The sequence below is a fragment of the Bos indicus genome, chromosome 10, assembly GCF_029378745.1.
Source record: "Bos indicus isolate NIAB-ARS_2022 breed Sahiwal x Tharparkar chromosome 10, NIAB-ARS_B.indTharparkar_mat_pri_1.0, whole genome shotgun sequence".
Taxonomy (NCBI): Eukaryota; Metazoa; Chordata; class Mammalia; order Artiodactyla; family Bovidae; genus Bos; species Bos indicus.
Genome location: NC_091769.1, coordinates 36,547,992 through 36,564,046, shown reverse-complemented (window position 1 = coordinate 36,564,046; position 16,055 = coordinate 36,547,992). Strand labels below are relative to the sequence as shown.

Below are 16,055 nucleotides of genomic sequence, written 5' to 3'. Positions count from 1 at the left end.
AACAGAACACTTCACCCCAAACACTTGAACACCCATAATATAAAGTGTGGCCCTGACTCCATATTAGGTGCTAGGGGTAAAGAGCATGTCTGCCAATGCAGGAGACTTAAGGGATGCAGGTTTGACCCCTGGGTGGGGAAGATCCCCTGGAAGAGGGTGTGGCAACCTACTCTAGTATTCTTGCCTGGAGAATCCCATGGACAGAGGAGCCTGGTGGGCTACAGTCCACGGAGTCTCAAAGAATCAGATATGACTGAAGTGACTTAGCACACACGTACTCATCCTATTAACCACCAGGTAGCATCCTAACCAATCATCTAATGCCACCATTCCAGTAGGAATTTTCTCTCCTCCACCCTCTGGAAGCAACATTTGTTTTGATTTTTTCTGTCATAGTTTTGCCTATCCTAGAACCTCATGTAAGCATATCATACAGCATGTACTCTTTTCTGTAATGCCTCTTTCATTTAGTGTAATGTTTTTGAGATTTATCCTTGTTGTCCCATATAGTTTGGTCTTTTTTGTTGAAGAATAGCATTTCATTCTATGTTTATACAATAGCTTATTTTTTTTTGTTTGAATGTTTTTTATTCAATTATACATAATGTCAGATGATAGAAAAGTTACAAGAATAGCTTAAAGAATTCTAGATATCCTTCATTCAGGTTCTCTGAGTGTTAGCATTTACCTACACTTGTTTTATCGTCTCTCTCACTCTCTCTACTTCTTTTCTCAATCATGTTGAGTTGCAGACATATCATCCCTTTACTCTGGAATACTTCAGTGTATATCACCTAATAACAAAAAAGAAATTCTCTCATATAACCAGAGTACATTTAACAAAATCAGGAGATGAGAGTGATATAGCACTATTTTATAAGCTAAAGACTGTGTTCAGATTTTGCCAGCTGTTCCAATAATATCCTGACTAGCATGAGAAAATCTAAAAATGTCTGTTGCACTCACTATCATGTCTTTCTAGTCTTCTTTATTCTGGAACAATTCCCAAATCTTTCTTCATATTTCATGACAATGACATTTTGAAGAATATAGGCAAGTTATTTTTTAAATTAGGTTTTTATTTTGAGATAATTCTAGAGTTGCATGCACTTGTAAAGCATAATACAAAGAGATCTCATATATCCTTCACCCATCTTCTCCAATGGTAACATCTTGCCAAACTACAGCACAATATCAGAACCAATATACTGACACTGATAAGTCAAGATTCAGAACATTTCCATCTCCAGAAAGATCCCTCATGTTGCTCTTTTAGAGCCTCCCCCATTTCCCTCCCATCCCTACCCCTCCTTAACCCTGATAAGCAGTAATCTGTTCTCCATTTCCATAATTTCATCATTTCAATGAGGTTAGATAAAGAGAACTACTTACTAATGGGCTTTTTTCTTTCACCATAGTTCTCTGGAGATTCATCCATGGTGTGGATATACTATGGTGTATTCAATCATTCACCTGTTGACAGACATCTGGGTTGTTTCCATTTTTTTCACTGTTACGAATAAAGGTGCTCTAAACATTCGTGTTCAGGTTTTTACATGAATGTAAGTCTTTATTTCTCTGGGATAAATGCCCAGGAGAGAAACTGCTGGGTCACATGGCAATTACATATTTAGTTTTTGAAGAACTACCAGATTGTTTTCTAAAGTGGCTGTACCATTTTGCATTCCAGCAGCAATGTATGAGTAATCCAAATCACCAATAACACTTTGTACATACTGTCTGTAATTTTTTATTTTAGAGTGTGAGTAGGGTAAGGTGGTACTTCATTGTGATTTTATTTTGCACTTCCCTAATGGCTAATGATGGTGAACATCGTTTCATGTGTTCATTTGCCATTTATCTTCTTGGGTGAAACATCTCTTCACGTCTTTTGTCCATGGATAGTTTGCTTTTGGATTGTTTTCCTTTTTACTGTGGAGTTTGCTTTTGTTGTAGGAAGAGCTAGCATTGTTTACTTTTGACTGGTAGATGTTTAGGATGAGCCAGTCAAGGAAGAGCACTTATTACAATGTGAATGAAACCCCAATCCTTTGCATACTGATGCAGACACCAGTGGCATGCATTTCTGGATCAAGGGTATAGGTTTAGGGAGCGTGGCAGCAAGAGTGAGAACCTTGACTGAATTTTCATGTGTGACTTCAGTAGAATTGCTGCCAACACATCTTGTTTTCATGGATGCGACAGGGCAAAAGGCTATTGGTCAGTTTTGAGAATTTGTTATATGTTCTAGATACTTGTATTTGTTGGATATGTGCTTTGTAAGTATTTTCTTCCAGTGTAGCATGTCTTTTCGTCCTCCTGACAGGGTCTTTCATAAAGCAAAACGTTTTCATTCTGATGAAGTAAAATTTATCAGTTTATTTTAGGGATAACTTTTTTTTTTTTTTTAATTTTAGGGATAACAATTTTAAAGTCTAAAAACTCTTTGCTTTATTTTCTATCCCAAAGATTGTCTGCTATATTTTTCCTAAAAGTTGTTTAGTTTTACACTTTACATTTGAGTCCATGATGGATGGACTTTATGTTAATTCTTCATGTGACGTGAAACTTAGGTCAAGGCCTGTTTTTCTACCTGTGAATGTCTAGTTAACTGCAACACCATTTGTTGAAAAGGTTTCTTCTTCCATTGATTTGCTTTTGCAGTTCAGTTGGAGTCTGTGATCTTGAATTAGGCAATGCTTGCCCAGGTATCACTCCAAAAGCACAAGCAACGAAAGAAAAAATATGTAGTAATTGAACTTTATACAAATTAGTATCTTTTGTGCATTATAGGATATAATGCTAGATTTACACCCAAGTATTTCTCTCTCTTTTTTTTTTTTTGAGTGACTTAAATGGTGTTGTAAGGAAGTGACGCAAGGAGTAATGGAAGTCCCTCCAGCCGCGGTGTTGTGCTGTCCAGTAGAGAGACGGATTTGTAAACCCCGGAGCGAGGTTCTACCTACCCGAGGCCGCTGGTGTGCGGAGACCCCGGGGGGAACCACTGTCACCATGTCTGACCAGGAAGCAAAACCTTCAACCGAGGACTTGGGAGATAAGAAGGAAGAAGAGTATATTAAACTCAAAGTCATTAGACAGGATAGCAGTGAGAGTCACTTCAAAGTGAAAATGACGACACATCTCAAGAAACTCAAAGAATCATACTGTCAAAGACAGGGAGTTCCCATGAATTCACTCAGGTTTCTCTTTGAAGGTCAGAGAATTGCTGATAATCACACTCCAAAAGAACTGGGAATGGAGGAAGAAGATGTGATTGAAGTTTATCAGGAACAAACAGGGGGTCATTCAACGGTTTAGATATTCTTTTTATTTTTTTTTCTTTCCCCTTAATCCTTTTTTATTTTTAAAAATAGTTCTTTTGTAATGTGGTGTTCAAAACATAATTGAAACTGGCACCCCATCTCTTTAAAACATCTGGTAATTTGAATTCTAGTGCCCATTATTCATTATTGTTTCTTTTCATTGTGCTGATCTTTGGTGATCAAACCTCAGCCCCCTTCATATCACTCTCTCCTTTTTAAAAATTACATGTGTGCATAGAGAGCCCGCCTTTTCCAGGACTGTGCATTTGCAGGCTTGTGATACATAAGATCAACTAATTCGAGTGTTCCTAATGACTTTCCAATTGGCCCTGACGTTCTAGCATGTGATTGCTTCACTCCTGGACTATGACTTTCAGTGGGAGGTGGAAGTTTTTCGGAAAACAGAACTGTGGGAAAATGACCCTTCCTTAACTTGAAGCTACTTTTAAAATCTGAGGGTCTGGACCAAAAGAAGAGGAATATCCATTTGGAGTCAAAATGACAGAGAATAATGACTAACTCCAAAGATGGCTTCACTGAAGAGAAAGCATTTTAAGATGAAAGAAAAATCTTGTCAGAATATCCCAGAAAAGATCTAATTTTCATTAGCAGTTAAAGTTATTCATGCAGAAGTGTATACAACAGAACACTGCTCTTTTTGACTTTATTTGTACTTTTTGGCCTGGGATATGGGTTTTAAATGGACAGTGTCTGTACCAGCTTCATTAAAATAAACAAAATATTTGTAAAAACTGTAAAAAAAAAAAAAAAATGGTGTTGTATTTTAATGTCAGTGTCCACATGTTTATTGCTAGTATATAAAAATGCAATTGATTTTTTTATGGTTATCTTGCATCTGGAGACCTTGATGACCTCACATGTTGGTTCTTAGATTTCTTTTTCTTTTTTTTTTAGTAAATTCTTTGATTTTTCTTTGTAGATAGTCATGTCATCTCCAAATGGGACAATTTTATGTCTTTCTTTCCAGTTGGAATGACTTTTATTTTCTTGCCTTTTTGCATTTCTTGAACTTCTAGCATTGTTGTTTCTTGTATTTCCTCTTTATATATTTAGAACATCAGACAGTGATTGTCTTAGCACATTTGTGCTTCCATAACAAAATACCATAGACTGAGTGGCTTATAAACTATAAACAACAGAAATTTATTTCTCACAGTTCTGGAGGCAGAAGGTCCAAGATCAGGGTTTCTCTGTTTGAGTTTCTCTGATACCCTTTCATGATTAGATTAGGGTTACACTACTTTATCCATAGTTCCACAGAAGTGCATCATAGCAGAAGGCACATGCTTTCAATTAGTATTATTACCAGTGATATTAACTTTGTTAGCTTTGATCAGTTGGTTAAGGTGATGATTCCCAGGCTTTTCCACTATGAAGTTTTTACTTTTTTAGTTAATAAGTATTTTGTAGGAAGATATTTTGAGACTGTATAAAGAATCTGACTTAGCAACTAAACAACAACAAAATATCTTCTTATTCTTCAAACTTTCACCAGCCAGCTTGAACATCATATATTGAGGACACTTGCCTGAATATTTCCCTGTGATATATCTTTATTCAAAGACAACATGATTATCTATGTAGAAAATCCCAAAGAATCTACCAAAAAGCTACTAGATCTGTAAGTGAATATTACAGTGTTGTAGGAAGATAAGATTTATGTATAAAAACCTATCATATTTCTATAAAATAGCAACAAGCAACCAGAAATTAAAATGCTAAAAATATCATTTACAAGAGCAAAAGACCCATGAAATACTTAGGGGTGAAACTAAGAAAATATGTACAAGATTGGTATTAATATTTTGAAATTACAATTGATGACATAAAGAAGACAAACAAATGGACAGACATACTTTGTTTATGTATTGGAAGAGTCAATATTGTTAAGCTGTTAATTCTTCTCAAGTTTATCTGTGGATTCAACATAAATATTATCAGGGTCCCAGTAGCCTTTTCAGATATAAATTGGTAAGCTGATTCTAAAATTTATATGAAAAAACAAAGGATCTATAATATTGTGGAAACAATTGGAAATCCATATGTTAAAAAAAAATGAACCTTGACCCTTGCCTTGTAACAGATCAAAACAAATAATCTGATATTAAAAATGGGCAGAGGAGCTGAATAGACATTATTCCAAAGAAGACATACAAATGATCAATAGGTTCATGAAAAGGTGCTAATCATCAAGAATCATCAGGAAAATATAAATCAAAATCATCATTTTATATGTTAAAATGATTATTATAAAAAAGACAAGAGCTAACAAGTCCTGGTGAGGATGTGGAGAAAAGGGAATATTTATGCACTATTGGTGGGATTAGAAATTGGTACTGCCACTATGAAGGAGCTTCAAACACTTCAAAGTAGAATTACTATATTATCAGTAATCCCACTTCTGAGTATTCCCAAAGAAAATGAAAATGAGATCTTGAAGAGATACCTGCATTCCCATGTTCATTGTGGCATTATTCATAATAGTCAAGATATAGAAACAACCTAATTTTTTTTGTCTGATACTTCCTCTTAGCTTAATAGTCAAGTTATGAGCAGAGAAAATTTTACATGCCTTGAACCTATAATTCAGACTTTTTCAAAGGGCTGTGTGTGTGTTTGAGGGCATGCCTTCAGTGTTATAGCTTGCTTTTTTGTCTTAAATACTGTCACTGGCAAATTCCAGTAACAATTCCCAGGGAATAAAAATAGAATCTGGATAATAAAATAAAATCTTTTTTTTCCTCTTTGTGCTTAGTCTAGTCTCACTCATAGGTTGCCACATGTCTTCATAAATGTCCCATCACTTCATGGGAAATAGATGGGGAAACAGTGGAAACAGTGTCAGACTTTGTTTTTCTGGGCTCCAAAATCACTACAGATGGTGACTGCAGCCATGAAATTAAAAGACGCTTACTCCTTGAAAGGAAAGTTATGACCAACCTAGATAGCATACTCAAAAGCAGAGACATTACTTTGCCAACAAAGGTTCGTCTAGTCAAGGCTATGATTTTTCCTGTGGTCGTGTATGGATGTGAGAGTTGGACTGTGAAGAAGGCTGAACACCGAAGAATTGCTGCTTTTGAACTGTGGTGTTGGAGAAGACTCTTGAGAGTCCCTTGGACTGCAAGGAGATCCAACCAGTCCATTCTGAAGGAGATCAGCCCTGGGATTTCTTTGGAAGGAATGATGCTAAAGCTGAAACTCCAGTACTTTGGCCACCTCATGCGAAGAGTTGACTCATTGGAAAAGACTCTGATGCTGGGAGGGATTGGGGGAAGAAGGAGAAGGGGACGACAGAGGATGAGATGGCTGGATGGCATCGCTGACTCGATGGACGTGAGTCTTAGTGAACTCCGGGAGTTGGTGATGGGACAGGGAGGCCTGGCGTGCTGCAATTCATGGGGTCGCAAAGAGTCGGACACGACTCAGCGACTGATCTGATCTGATCTGATACCTGGATGAGGCCTCCTTTTCCATGGGGGACCTACCTCAAAGGAAGTCCTGCCAGCTTGTTGGACCCTGGTTGGAAATTAGTCACACAAATACCTTAAGATTCAACCCAAATAAGATTTCTGGTTCAGGAAATTTGGAACCAGTGCCGAACTGTTAATGGATTCCTCGAAAGACCAAAATAGGCGGTATCCAATGGGGCAGACTGATGTGACTGGGGGTCCCCCTTGAATTTATAACAGCCTGTGCTTAAGATAGTCCTTCCCCAGTCAGAATAACCCACAGGTTAGACAGGACTGCCTCAGAGCCACAGCCATTTAGGCACGTTAGTTCTTAACCTACTTGTTTGTTAGGAAGTGGCACAACTATCTGAGTCAAGGGTGTTCTCTTTTCTCCTTTCAACCAAAAAGAAGGAGTTTCAGACTTCACACCATGTGAGTGCTAAAAGCACGAGGGAGTCCCATGGGGTGCTTACCAGGTCACTAAAGGCACCTGGTATTCTGTGCTGAGACCAGCAGGAGAACTTGTGGAACCTCAGTTGATAATCACCCAAGATTCGCCTGCCAAGCAGAGGGGCCAGGTAGGCAGTGAGTGTTTCTTGTCTGGCCAGCAACTCACAGGTCTTCCAGGTACTGGGGTTCCCGGTCTTACAAAGGGCTCACAGGGCTCCCCTGCCTACTTCAGAGAAACTCACACCATGCAGCAGGGATTAAAAACAAACAAACAAACAACAGCAACAAAAAACTCAATCATAATAAGATAAAGGAAATCATTAGAAACCAACACAAAACCTTTCAGCATTCCTAGAGTGCCCCAAGGAATATCACCAAATCTATACTACTACTGGTCCTGAGTGATTAGAAGGGAATGCAATCCTGAGGTCCTGTTTAACTTCCCAAAGTGACCTGGACATGAGGTGAAAACTTCAAAAAGTGGAAGCAGAACCAGATAGCCCTCCCGGCCTCTCGCCTCAGCAAGGTTGCCTGCCAGGTGTTTAATAACCAAGATATAGAGGAGGAAAAGTCAGAGGATAAAAGGGCCTGGGGATATCAGGAGAGGCCTAAGAACAGGCATTCACAGAACCATTAGAATATAAACTGCATGCACACATTCTCACCCATTCCTTTCTATATGTCCCTGAACACCCTGTACCCCTGTGTATCATACAAACATTGGGGCTACTATCCACCTAATGGGAAACAAACTGGAGATTGGTGTTCCCCTAGACCAAGGCACAAAGAGATAATGGTAATGGCTGAGGAAAACCTTACCTAGGCAGAACAAGTGGACCTCCTAGGATTAAATCCCGAGGTTTGGGCCCAGGGATGGGTGTGTGGGTAGGCTAGCTGCAGGAGCCAGTCCTGTGATAGTCCATCTAAAACCTGGACATTTATTGTCCCAGATTTAGCTCAAATATCACAAACTAGGGTGTCCTATCTAGGCTTCATTCTCACAGGTCAGAGAAGCCTACCCCAGAAAAGAAAAGAAGCCATTTTCAGCCTCACCTACCCAAAACTGGAAGATAGCTTAGGAGTTTCTTGAGGATGGCTGGGTTTTGTCACATCTGGATCCCTACTGCTACTGCTAAGTCGATTCAGTCGTGTCTGACTCTGTGCGACCCCATAGACAGCAGCCCACTAGGCTCGTCTGTCCCTGAGATTCTCCAGGCAAGAATACTGGAGTGGGTTGCCATTTCCTTCTCCAATGCATGAAAGTGAAAAGTGAAAGTGAAGTTGCTCAGTTGTGCCTGACTCTTAGTGATCCCATGGACTGCAACCTACCAGGCTCCTCTGTCCATGGGATTTTCCAGGCAAGAGTACTGGAGTGGGGTGCCATTGCCTTCTCCATCTGGATCCCTAAATATGGTCTAATATCTAGGCCTTTATATGAAAAGTTGAAAGGAAAGGATGATCCTTTTGAATGGGATTGAAACTGTGTAACTCAGATTGGGACTCAAACCTTAATTCCCTTGAATGGAACAACTCAAGTATGCTTTCCAGGTAGAAGAAACCATGAAAACTCTCACGGAATATGGTAACCAAGTGCTATTCCTTCCCACCAGGACCTAGGTGTATCTAAAAACCCTCAAAATCAGCTCCCTCCTAAGTGGAATGCACCCCACTTGGTGATTCTGAGAGAGGAGGGAAAGTGGCTGGACGCAACCGATAGATAAATGAAGAAGGGGTGCAGCTGTTAGGATGCAATAAAAACTGGCTGCAACCAAAGTGACTTCGAGAATATTTCTGTCATTGATCTTTAGCTCATTATGCCTTCATCATAATACTAAAAATCACTCCCCCTTTTATGCCTTGACAGTTTCAAGGTAGACCATAAAAGGCCAAAAAGTGGATAGCAGCCCAGTCTGCTGGATAGCCCAGTGTGTGTGTGTGCTCTGCTGCTCATTCGTGTCTGACTCTTTGTGACCCTATGGTTTGTAGCCCACCAGGCTTCTCTGTCCATGGAATTCTCCAGGCAAGAATACTGGAGTGGATTGCTATGCTCTCCTCCAGGGGATCTTCCCAGTCCAGGGATCAAACCCATGTCTCCTGCATTGGCAAGTAGATTTCTTTACCACTGAACCATCTGGGAAGTCCTGGATAGCCCATCCTTGGCATGAATTCAGTGTCTCCCTGGGCCTCACATTCCAGACTTGGTTCTCATTGACTGACTCCTTCTTCTCACTAACTTTCTCTCAAATTTACGAGCTGGATCTTGAAGAAAGAAAACAAAAAACCACAGACATTAGGGAAAAGATGGAACACATAGATGCTCCATTCTGGTTAATGTCCCTATCCTCTTTGAACTCTGCTCCAATATGCTTTTACAATCCCAGAAATGGAGTTTGGTAGGGCAAAGGGTACTGTGGAAAGTGTGTTGTTGATGAAATGCAACGTAGTGTCTCCTTGAGGTGAGGTGAGACCAAACACTGGTGAGGGAAGAGCCTGAAACCCAAAGAGGACTTCTAAGAGTTGACTGTGGTGGAGAGGATGCTGGAAAATTGCCTGAATGTTTCATGCTTTTTGTAGGATGAGTGAACCTGTCAAGAACCAGCTGGATTTGCCCCTCTGGGAGTAAGGGGTTTGCTTTCTCTGAGACTTGCTTTGAGCACACGTCAAAGGGAAATAAGTACATGGAAATTCTTCTAAACCCTGCCCAATATGCTTCTGACATGGAGAAAGAAAATAGGCTGGTTGTAGAAACAACCTAGCTGGCCTGCTTCTCAGCAGTAAGGAATTTGCTTGCCAATGCAAGAGAGGTTTGATGCCTGGGTATGGAAGATCCCCTGGAGAAGGAAATGGCCACCCTCTCCAGTATTCTTGCCTGAAAAATCCCATGGGCAGAGGAGCATGGTGAGCTACAGTCCATGGGGTCGCAGAGTCAGACACACAACTTAGCAACTCAACAACTGCAGCAACAGCAGAAACAACCTAGAGCCTGTTGGGTTTGTCTCTTGCTTTAAATCTTGAGGGTACAAATGAAATTATTTACAGAACAGAAGCAGAGTCACAGATGTAGACAACAAACTTCTGGTTACCAGGGGATAAGAGGTGGGGGAAGGATAAATTGGGAGATTAGGACTGACATGTACACGCTACTACATATAAAATAGATTAACTATACCTGCTGTATAGCACAGGGAACTCTACTCAATACTCTGTAATGGCCTACATGGAAAAAAAAAATCCTAAAAAAAAATGAGCAGAGAGTAGATGTATATACATGTGTAACTGATTCACTTTGCTGTATACCTAAACCTAACACAACGTTGTCAATCAACTATACTCCAATAAATTTTAAAAAAAAAGCAAAAACCCAAGAGTCCTCTCTTCTCCTTCAGAGTGCATGCATGGTTCAGCTCCAGCCTTCTTAGGCATGTCACCTCTAGTGTTGGCATGAAGTCAAACTGGTTTCTCCCTTTTTTAAGATCTGACACACAACAGTCCCCAGGCATTCATTGCCTGCACTGGCAAAGAGAAGAGATAATGAGTGCTATTCATTCTGTCCCTGACATCTGTCTGGATATGGTCTAGACTTATGGGGTATGAATTCAGATTAGGATAGGTGTGGAACATGTACAGGTACTCAGGGTTGTTAGGGACCAACTAAGGAATACTCTTGTAGCCTCACAGGATCTTTGATTTGGGTTAGAACCAGATTGGCCTCTGGGCTGTCCTATTATACAAATCATAACCATGCTGGGATTATTCTGAACAGCTAAAATGTGGACACATCCACTATCTGATTAAGAATGCCTCTAGTTGTTTTTTTTAATTTATATTTTAACTGAAGGACAATTGCTTTACAGAATTTTGTTTTCTGTCAAACATCAAAATGAATCAGCCATAGTTTGTTTTTTTTTTTTTTTTTAACATTTTTAAAAGTCAGATTTATTGGGATAAAATTTACACAGTAAAATTCACCCTTTTGAATGTGTAGTTCTACGAATTTTGACAAACAGTGCCACAATCAATATATGGAACATTTCCATCGTTCAAATGTTTCTTCACGCTCCTCTGTCATCAGCGACCCCCAACCCCCAGCCCAAACCCAGCCCGTGGCCAACAGTTATACATATATCCCCTTCCTCTTGAACCTCCCTCCTATCTCCCACCCCATCCCACCCGTCTAGGTTGATACAGAGCCTCTGTTTGAGTTCCCTGAGACATAACGCAAATACCCATTGCCTATCTATTTTACGTATGGTAATGTAAGTTTCCATGTTACTCTCTCCAGACATCTCACCCTCTCCTCCCCTCTCTCCCTGTGTCCATAAGTCTGTTCTCTATGTCTGTTTCTCCATTGCTGCCTTGCAGGTAAATTCATCAGTACCACCTTTTTAGATTCCATATATATGTGTTAGTACACGATATTTCTCTTTCTCTTTCTGACTTACTTCACTCTGTATAATAGGTTCTAGGTTCTTTTATGGTTGAGTAATATTCCATTGTGCATATGTACCACAACTTCTTTATCCATTCATCTGTTGAAGGACATCTAGGTTGCTTCCATGTTCTAGCTATTGTAAATAGTGCTGCAATGAACAATGGGGTACATGTGTCTTTTTCAATTTTGGTCTCCTCAGGATATATGCCTAGGAGTGGGATTGCTGGGTCATATGGAGAACAACTCTAGCTTGTTGTTGTTGTTGTTCTGCTTTAAGCATTGTCTAGGGGAAAAAAAGGGGGCTTTTGAGGATGCTGCTGGCGAGATCTGGTCTCTAAGTTCTTCATGCTGCTCCTTTTCTATTTTACAGCTCTCTTGAGATATGTTCACATACTCATCAATTTAAAGTGTGCAATTTAGCAGTTTTAGTATATTCACTGCTGCTGCTGAGTTGCTTCAGTCGTGTCCGACTCTGTGCGACCCCATAGACGGCAGCCCACCAGGCTCCCCCATCCCTGGGATTCTCCAGGCAAGAACACTAGAGTGGGTTGCCATTTCCTTCTCCAATGCATAAGAGTGAAAAGTGAAAGTGAAGCCACTCAGTCGTGTCCGACTTGCAGCAACCCCATGGACTGCAGCCTACCAGGCTCCTCTACCCATGGGATTTCCCAGGCAAGAGTACTGGAGTGGGGTGCCATTGCCTTCTCCAAGTATATTCACAGGTATATGCAATTATCACCACAATCTATTTTATTTATTTATTTATGGCCGTGTAGCATGGTCTGCAGGCTCTTCATTCTCCAACCAGAGATTGAACCCATGCCCCCTGCAGGGGAAGTGCAGAGTCTTAACCACTGGACTGCCAGGGAAATCCCTACAATCAATTTTAGAATATTTTTATCACCTCAAAAAAGAAACCCCATATACTTTAGCTATTATTGTCTCTTCCTACAACCTCCTCTGCCCTAAGCAACCACTGATCTACATTCTATCTCTAGGACTTTGCCTATTCTGGACATTTCACATGCATAGAATCATGTAATATGTGGTTTTTTGTGACTGACTTCTTTTACTCAGTGTAATGCTTTCAAGGTTCATCCATGTTGCAGCATGTATCAGTACTTCATTCCTTTTTATTACTGAATAATATTGCATTGTGTGAATATACATTTGTAAACCCCTTCATTGGTTAATGGACATTTAGGTATACTTTGACTATGATTAATAATGTTGCTATGAACATTTGTATAGAAGTTTTTATGTGGACGTATGTTTTCATACGTGTCTATACCTAGGAGTGGAATGCTAGATCGAATGGTAGCAATGTACTTAACTTTTTGAAGAACTGCCAGACTGTTTCTACGGTGGCTACACCATTTCGCACTGTTTTTGTCCTTTATTTCTAGTGTTCCACTCACCTACCCACATGGTGGTTTTCATAGTCTTCCAACTTCAAGGTAGAAACTCAGACTATCACATCATATAAGATATTTGAAAGCACAAGCCACCTGAAATATATTATTGGCATTAGAACTATCTATTTCACCTACCTTTAAGGCAATATTAAAAATTATCTTTCTATAGATATTTAAATATATCCTCATAACAATCTAACTCTCCCTGTTACATCTTCCCTATTATAAAATAACCACAAAGAAGAAAAGAAGCTAAACATATAATGCTATTTATAAAATTTTCTATAGGCCATGTTTTATCACTCATGGCTAAATTTATTTATTCCTTTTTACATCCTCCTTCTTGCCATGCTGCTGACTCTGCTGCTGCTGCTGCTGCTGCTAAGTCCCTCTAGCACCAACTTAAAAGGGATCTGTTGTCATTATCATTAAATATATTGAATTTGTTTGGTACTTTGACATATATCTTAAAATTCCAGCATGCCCTAAGGAGATAAAAATCTTTTGCATTGTACCTCAGAGCTTTTCACCACAATGCTGTGGATTTCTTTCAAATGTCTTGAGTCAAATCCTGGATTTCCTAATTGACTGGATTTGTGATTTTAGACTTAATCTCCTTGAGGTTCTTTTTTTCATTCGTAAAATGGAAATGTTCATACTATCACCTTTACAGTATCATATGAGATGATGAATGTGAATGGAATATATAACATTAATACCAGATATATGTGGAGGTTTCTTAATCAGTTTAGCTATACATGTCTCATCTGTAGATATTAAATGCTGAGAAACTTGCTGTGAAAGATACTATTTACAGTTAGTAGTTATTTGCTGTTTCTTTCAACTTGGCCAGATTGCCTTTCTAGAAAGAAAGTATCTTTAGTAACAAGCTTCTGTAATTAATTCTTTACACTTCTCAAAGATCCTCCAACAACTGCTTTGTTTTCCTTCTCAGAAGACTTGAGTTTCCTGCTGACGTTCATTCTACAACTGTCAGAACATTTCATTCTCCACTCTGAACAAGACTCTCTTCCAGTATGATTTTGGCTGCTCCATGCTTACAGTGTGATAAAACTCATTTCACTATTTCATCTGGGATAGTTCCTGCATCAAATATTTCTAAGTGTTCACTACCAATCACTGCAGATAGTGACTGCAGCCATGAAATTAAAAGATGCTTGCTCCTTGGAAGAAAAGCTACGACAAACCAGTTATGGCCAATAACCATCAGTTTCTGGCCCTTGCTTTAATGTTTCAAGTGTGTACGTTACAGATACCAGGCAGGATGCCCTTGTTGTTCACTTCACTGTTTTCCCTGGAATTCTTGTTAGCAGTCAGCATGGTGTGAAGTATCCCTTTTCTGGATGGAGCTGATGCTTGGTGGGAGTAGTTTCATGGTTATTATTGCTCATATGCTTGCCTTTCTTTTTCTGCTACATCTGAGAAGAGGTTGAGTTTAGACCTCCAGCTCCTCCCAAGTGAAGTCCCTCTGTGTCTCCTGTGATTTCAAGTTAGGTAATGAATTTGAAAAGAGTATGTCTATTTTTAAAAATTAATTAATTTTTGGCTGCACTGGGTCTTCATTGCTGCAAGTGGGCTTTGTTAGTTTTGGAGAGTGGGGGGGTGGGTTACGCTCTCGAGTTGCCCTGAGCAGGCTTCTCATTGCGGTGGCTTCTCTTGTTGTGGAGTACAGGCTCTAGAGCACAGGGTTCAGTAGTTGTGGCCTAAGGGCTTAGGTGCCCCATGGCATGTGGAATCTTATCAGACCAGGAATTGAACCCGTCCCCTGTGTTGGCAGGTGGATTCTTAACCACTGGACTACAGTCCAGAGTGTGTCTTAAAATAGTTTTGTACTCTCATGTAAGTTCCTGCATATCCCTAATTTTGTCAAGATTGGAATCTATGAACTAGTGGACTAATTGCTACAGTTATTAAAAAAAAAAAACTCTCCAAAGTGAAAAAGAAAACCAGACCATTGTGATTCCAAAGTCAACGGAAGACTATATTTCAATAACGGAGATGAATATAGTTGAAAAGTTAAATGGAATTAAAAAGTATTTAACTTTTACTTTGAACTAATGTTAGGCTTACAGAGAATGTGGAAAAAAGATTTTCTGTATTTTCTTCACTCAACTTCCCCAATGTTAACATCTTACAGCAACAGTTAGAACTAGACATGGAACAACAGACTGGTTCCAAATAGGAAAAGGAGTACGTCAAGGCTGTATATTGTCACCCTGCTTATTTAACTTATATGCAGAGTACATCATGAGAAACGCTGGGCTGGATGAAGCACAAGCTGGAACCAAGATTGCCGGGAGAAATATCAATAACCTCAGATATGCAGATGACACCACCCTTATGGCAGAAAGTGAAGAACTAAAGGGCCTGTTGATGAAAGTGAAAGAGGAGAGTGAAAAAGTTGGCTTCAAACTCAACATTCAGAAAACTAAGATCATGGCATCTGGTCCCATCACTTCATGGCAAATAGATGGGGAAACAGTGTCAGACTTTATTTTTTGGGGCTCCAAAATCACTGCAGATGGTGATTGCAGCCATGAAATTAAAAGACACCCCTTGGAAGAAAAGTTATGACCAACCTAGACAGCATATTAAAAAGCAGAGACATTACTTTGCCAACAAAGGTCCATCTAGTCAAGGCCATGGTTTTTCCGGTAGTCATGTATGGATGTGAGAGTTGGACTATAAAGAAAGCTGAGCGCCAAAGAATTGATGCTTTTGAATTGTGGTGTTGGAGAAGACTCTTGAGAGTCCCTTGGACTGCAAGGAGATCCAACCAGTCCATCCTAAAGGAAATCAGCCCTGAATATGCATTGGAAGGACTGATGTTAAAGCTGAAACTCCAATACTTTGGCCACCTGATGTGAAGAACTGACTCATTTGAAAAGACCCTGATGCTGGGAAAGATTGAAGGCAGGAAGAGAAGGGGATGACAGAGGAT

At 39.7% G+C, this 16,055-nt stretch overlaps 1 protein-coding gene across 1 annotated transcript; it reads left to right on the top strand.

Annotated features, from left to right (window-relative positions):
• The first annotated feature begins 2,871 nt into the window (after positions 1-2,871).
• On the top strand, positions 2,872-4,075 carry LOC109564957 (small ubiquitin-related modifier 1-like). Its single transcript, XM_070797300.1, has one exon. It carries the CDS (start codon positions 2,887-2,889, stop codon positions 3,316-3,318), a length of 432 nt encoding a protein of 143 aa, XP_070653401.1. The 5' UTR covers positions 2,872-2,886; the 3' UTR covers positions 3,319-4,075.
• The last annotated feature ends 11,980 nt before the right edge of the window (positions 4,076-16,055 follow it).

Excerpts from the sequence above, each read along its gene's own strand:
- LOC109564957 (XM_070797300.1), top strand. The coding sequence starts at position 2,887 with ATGGAAGTCCCTCCAGCCGCGGTGTTGTGCTGTCCAGTAGAGAGACGG.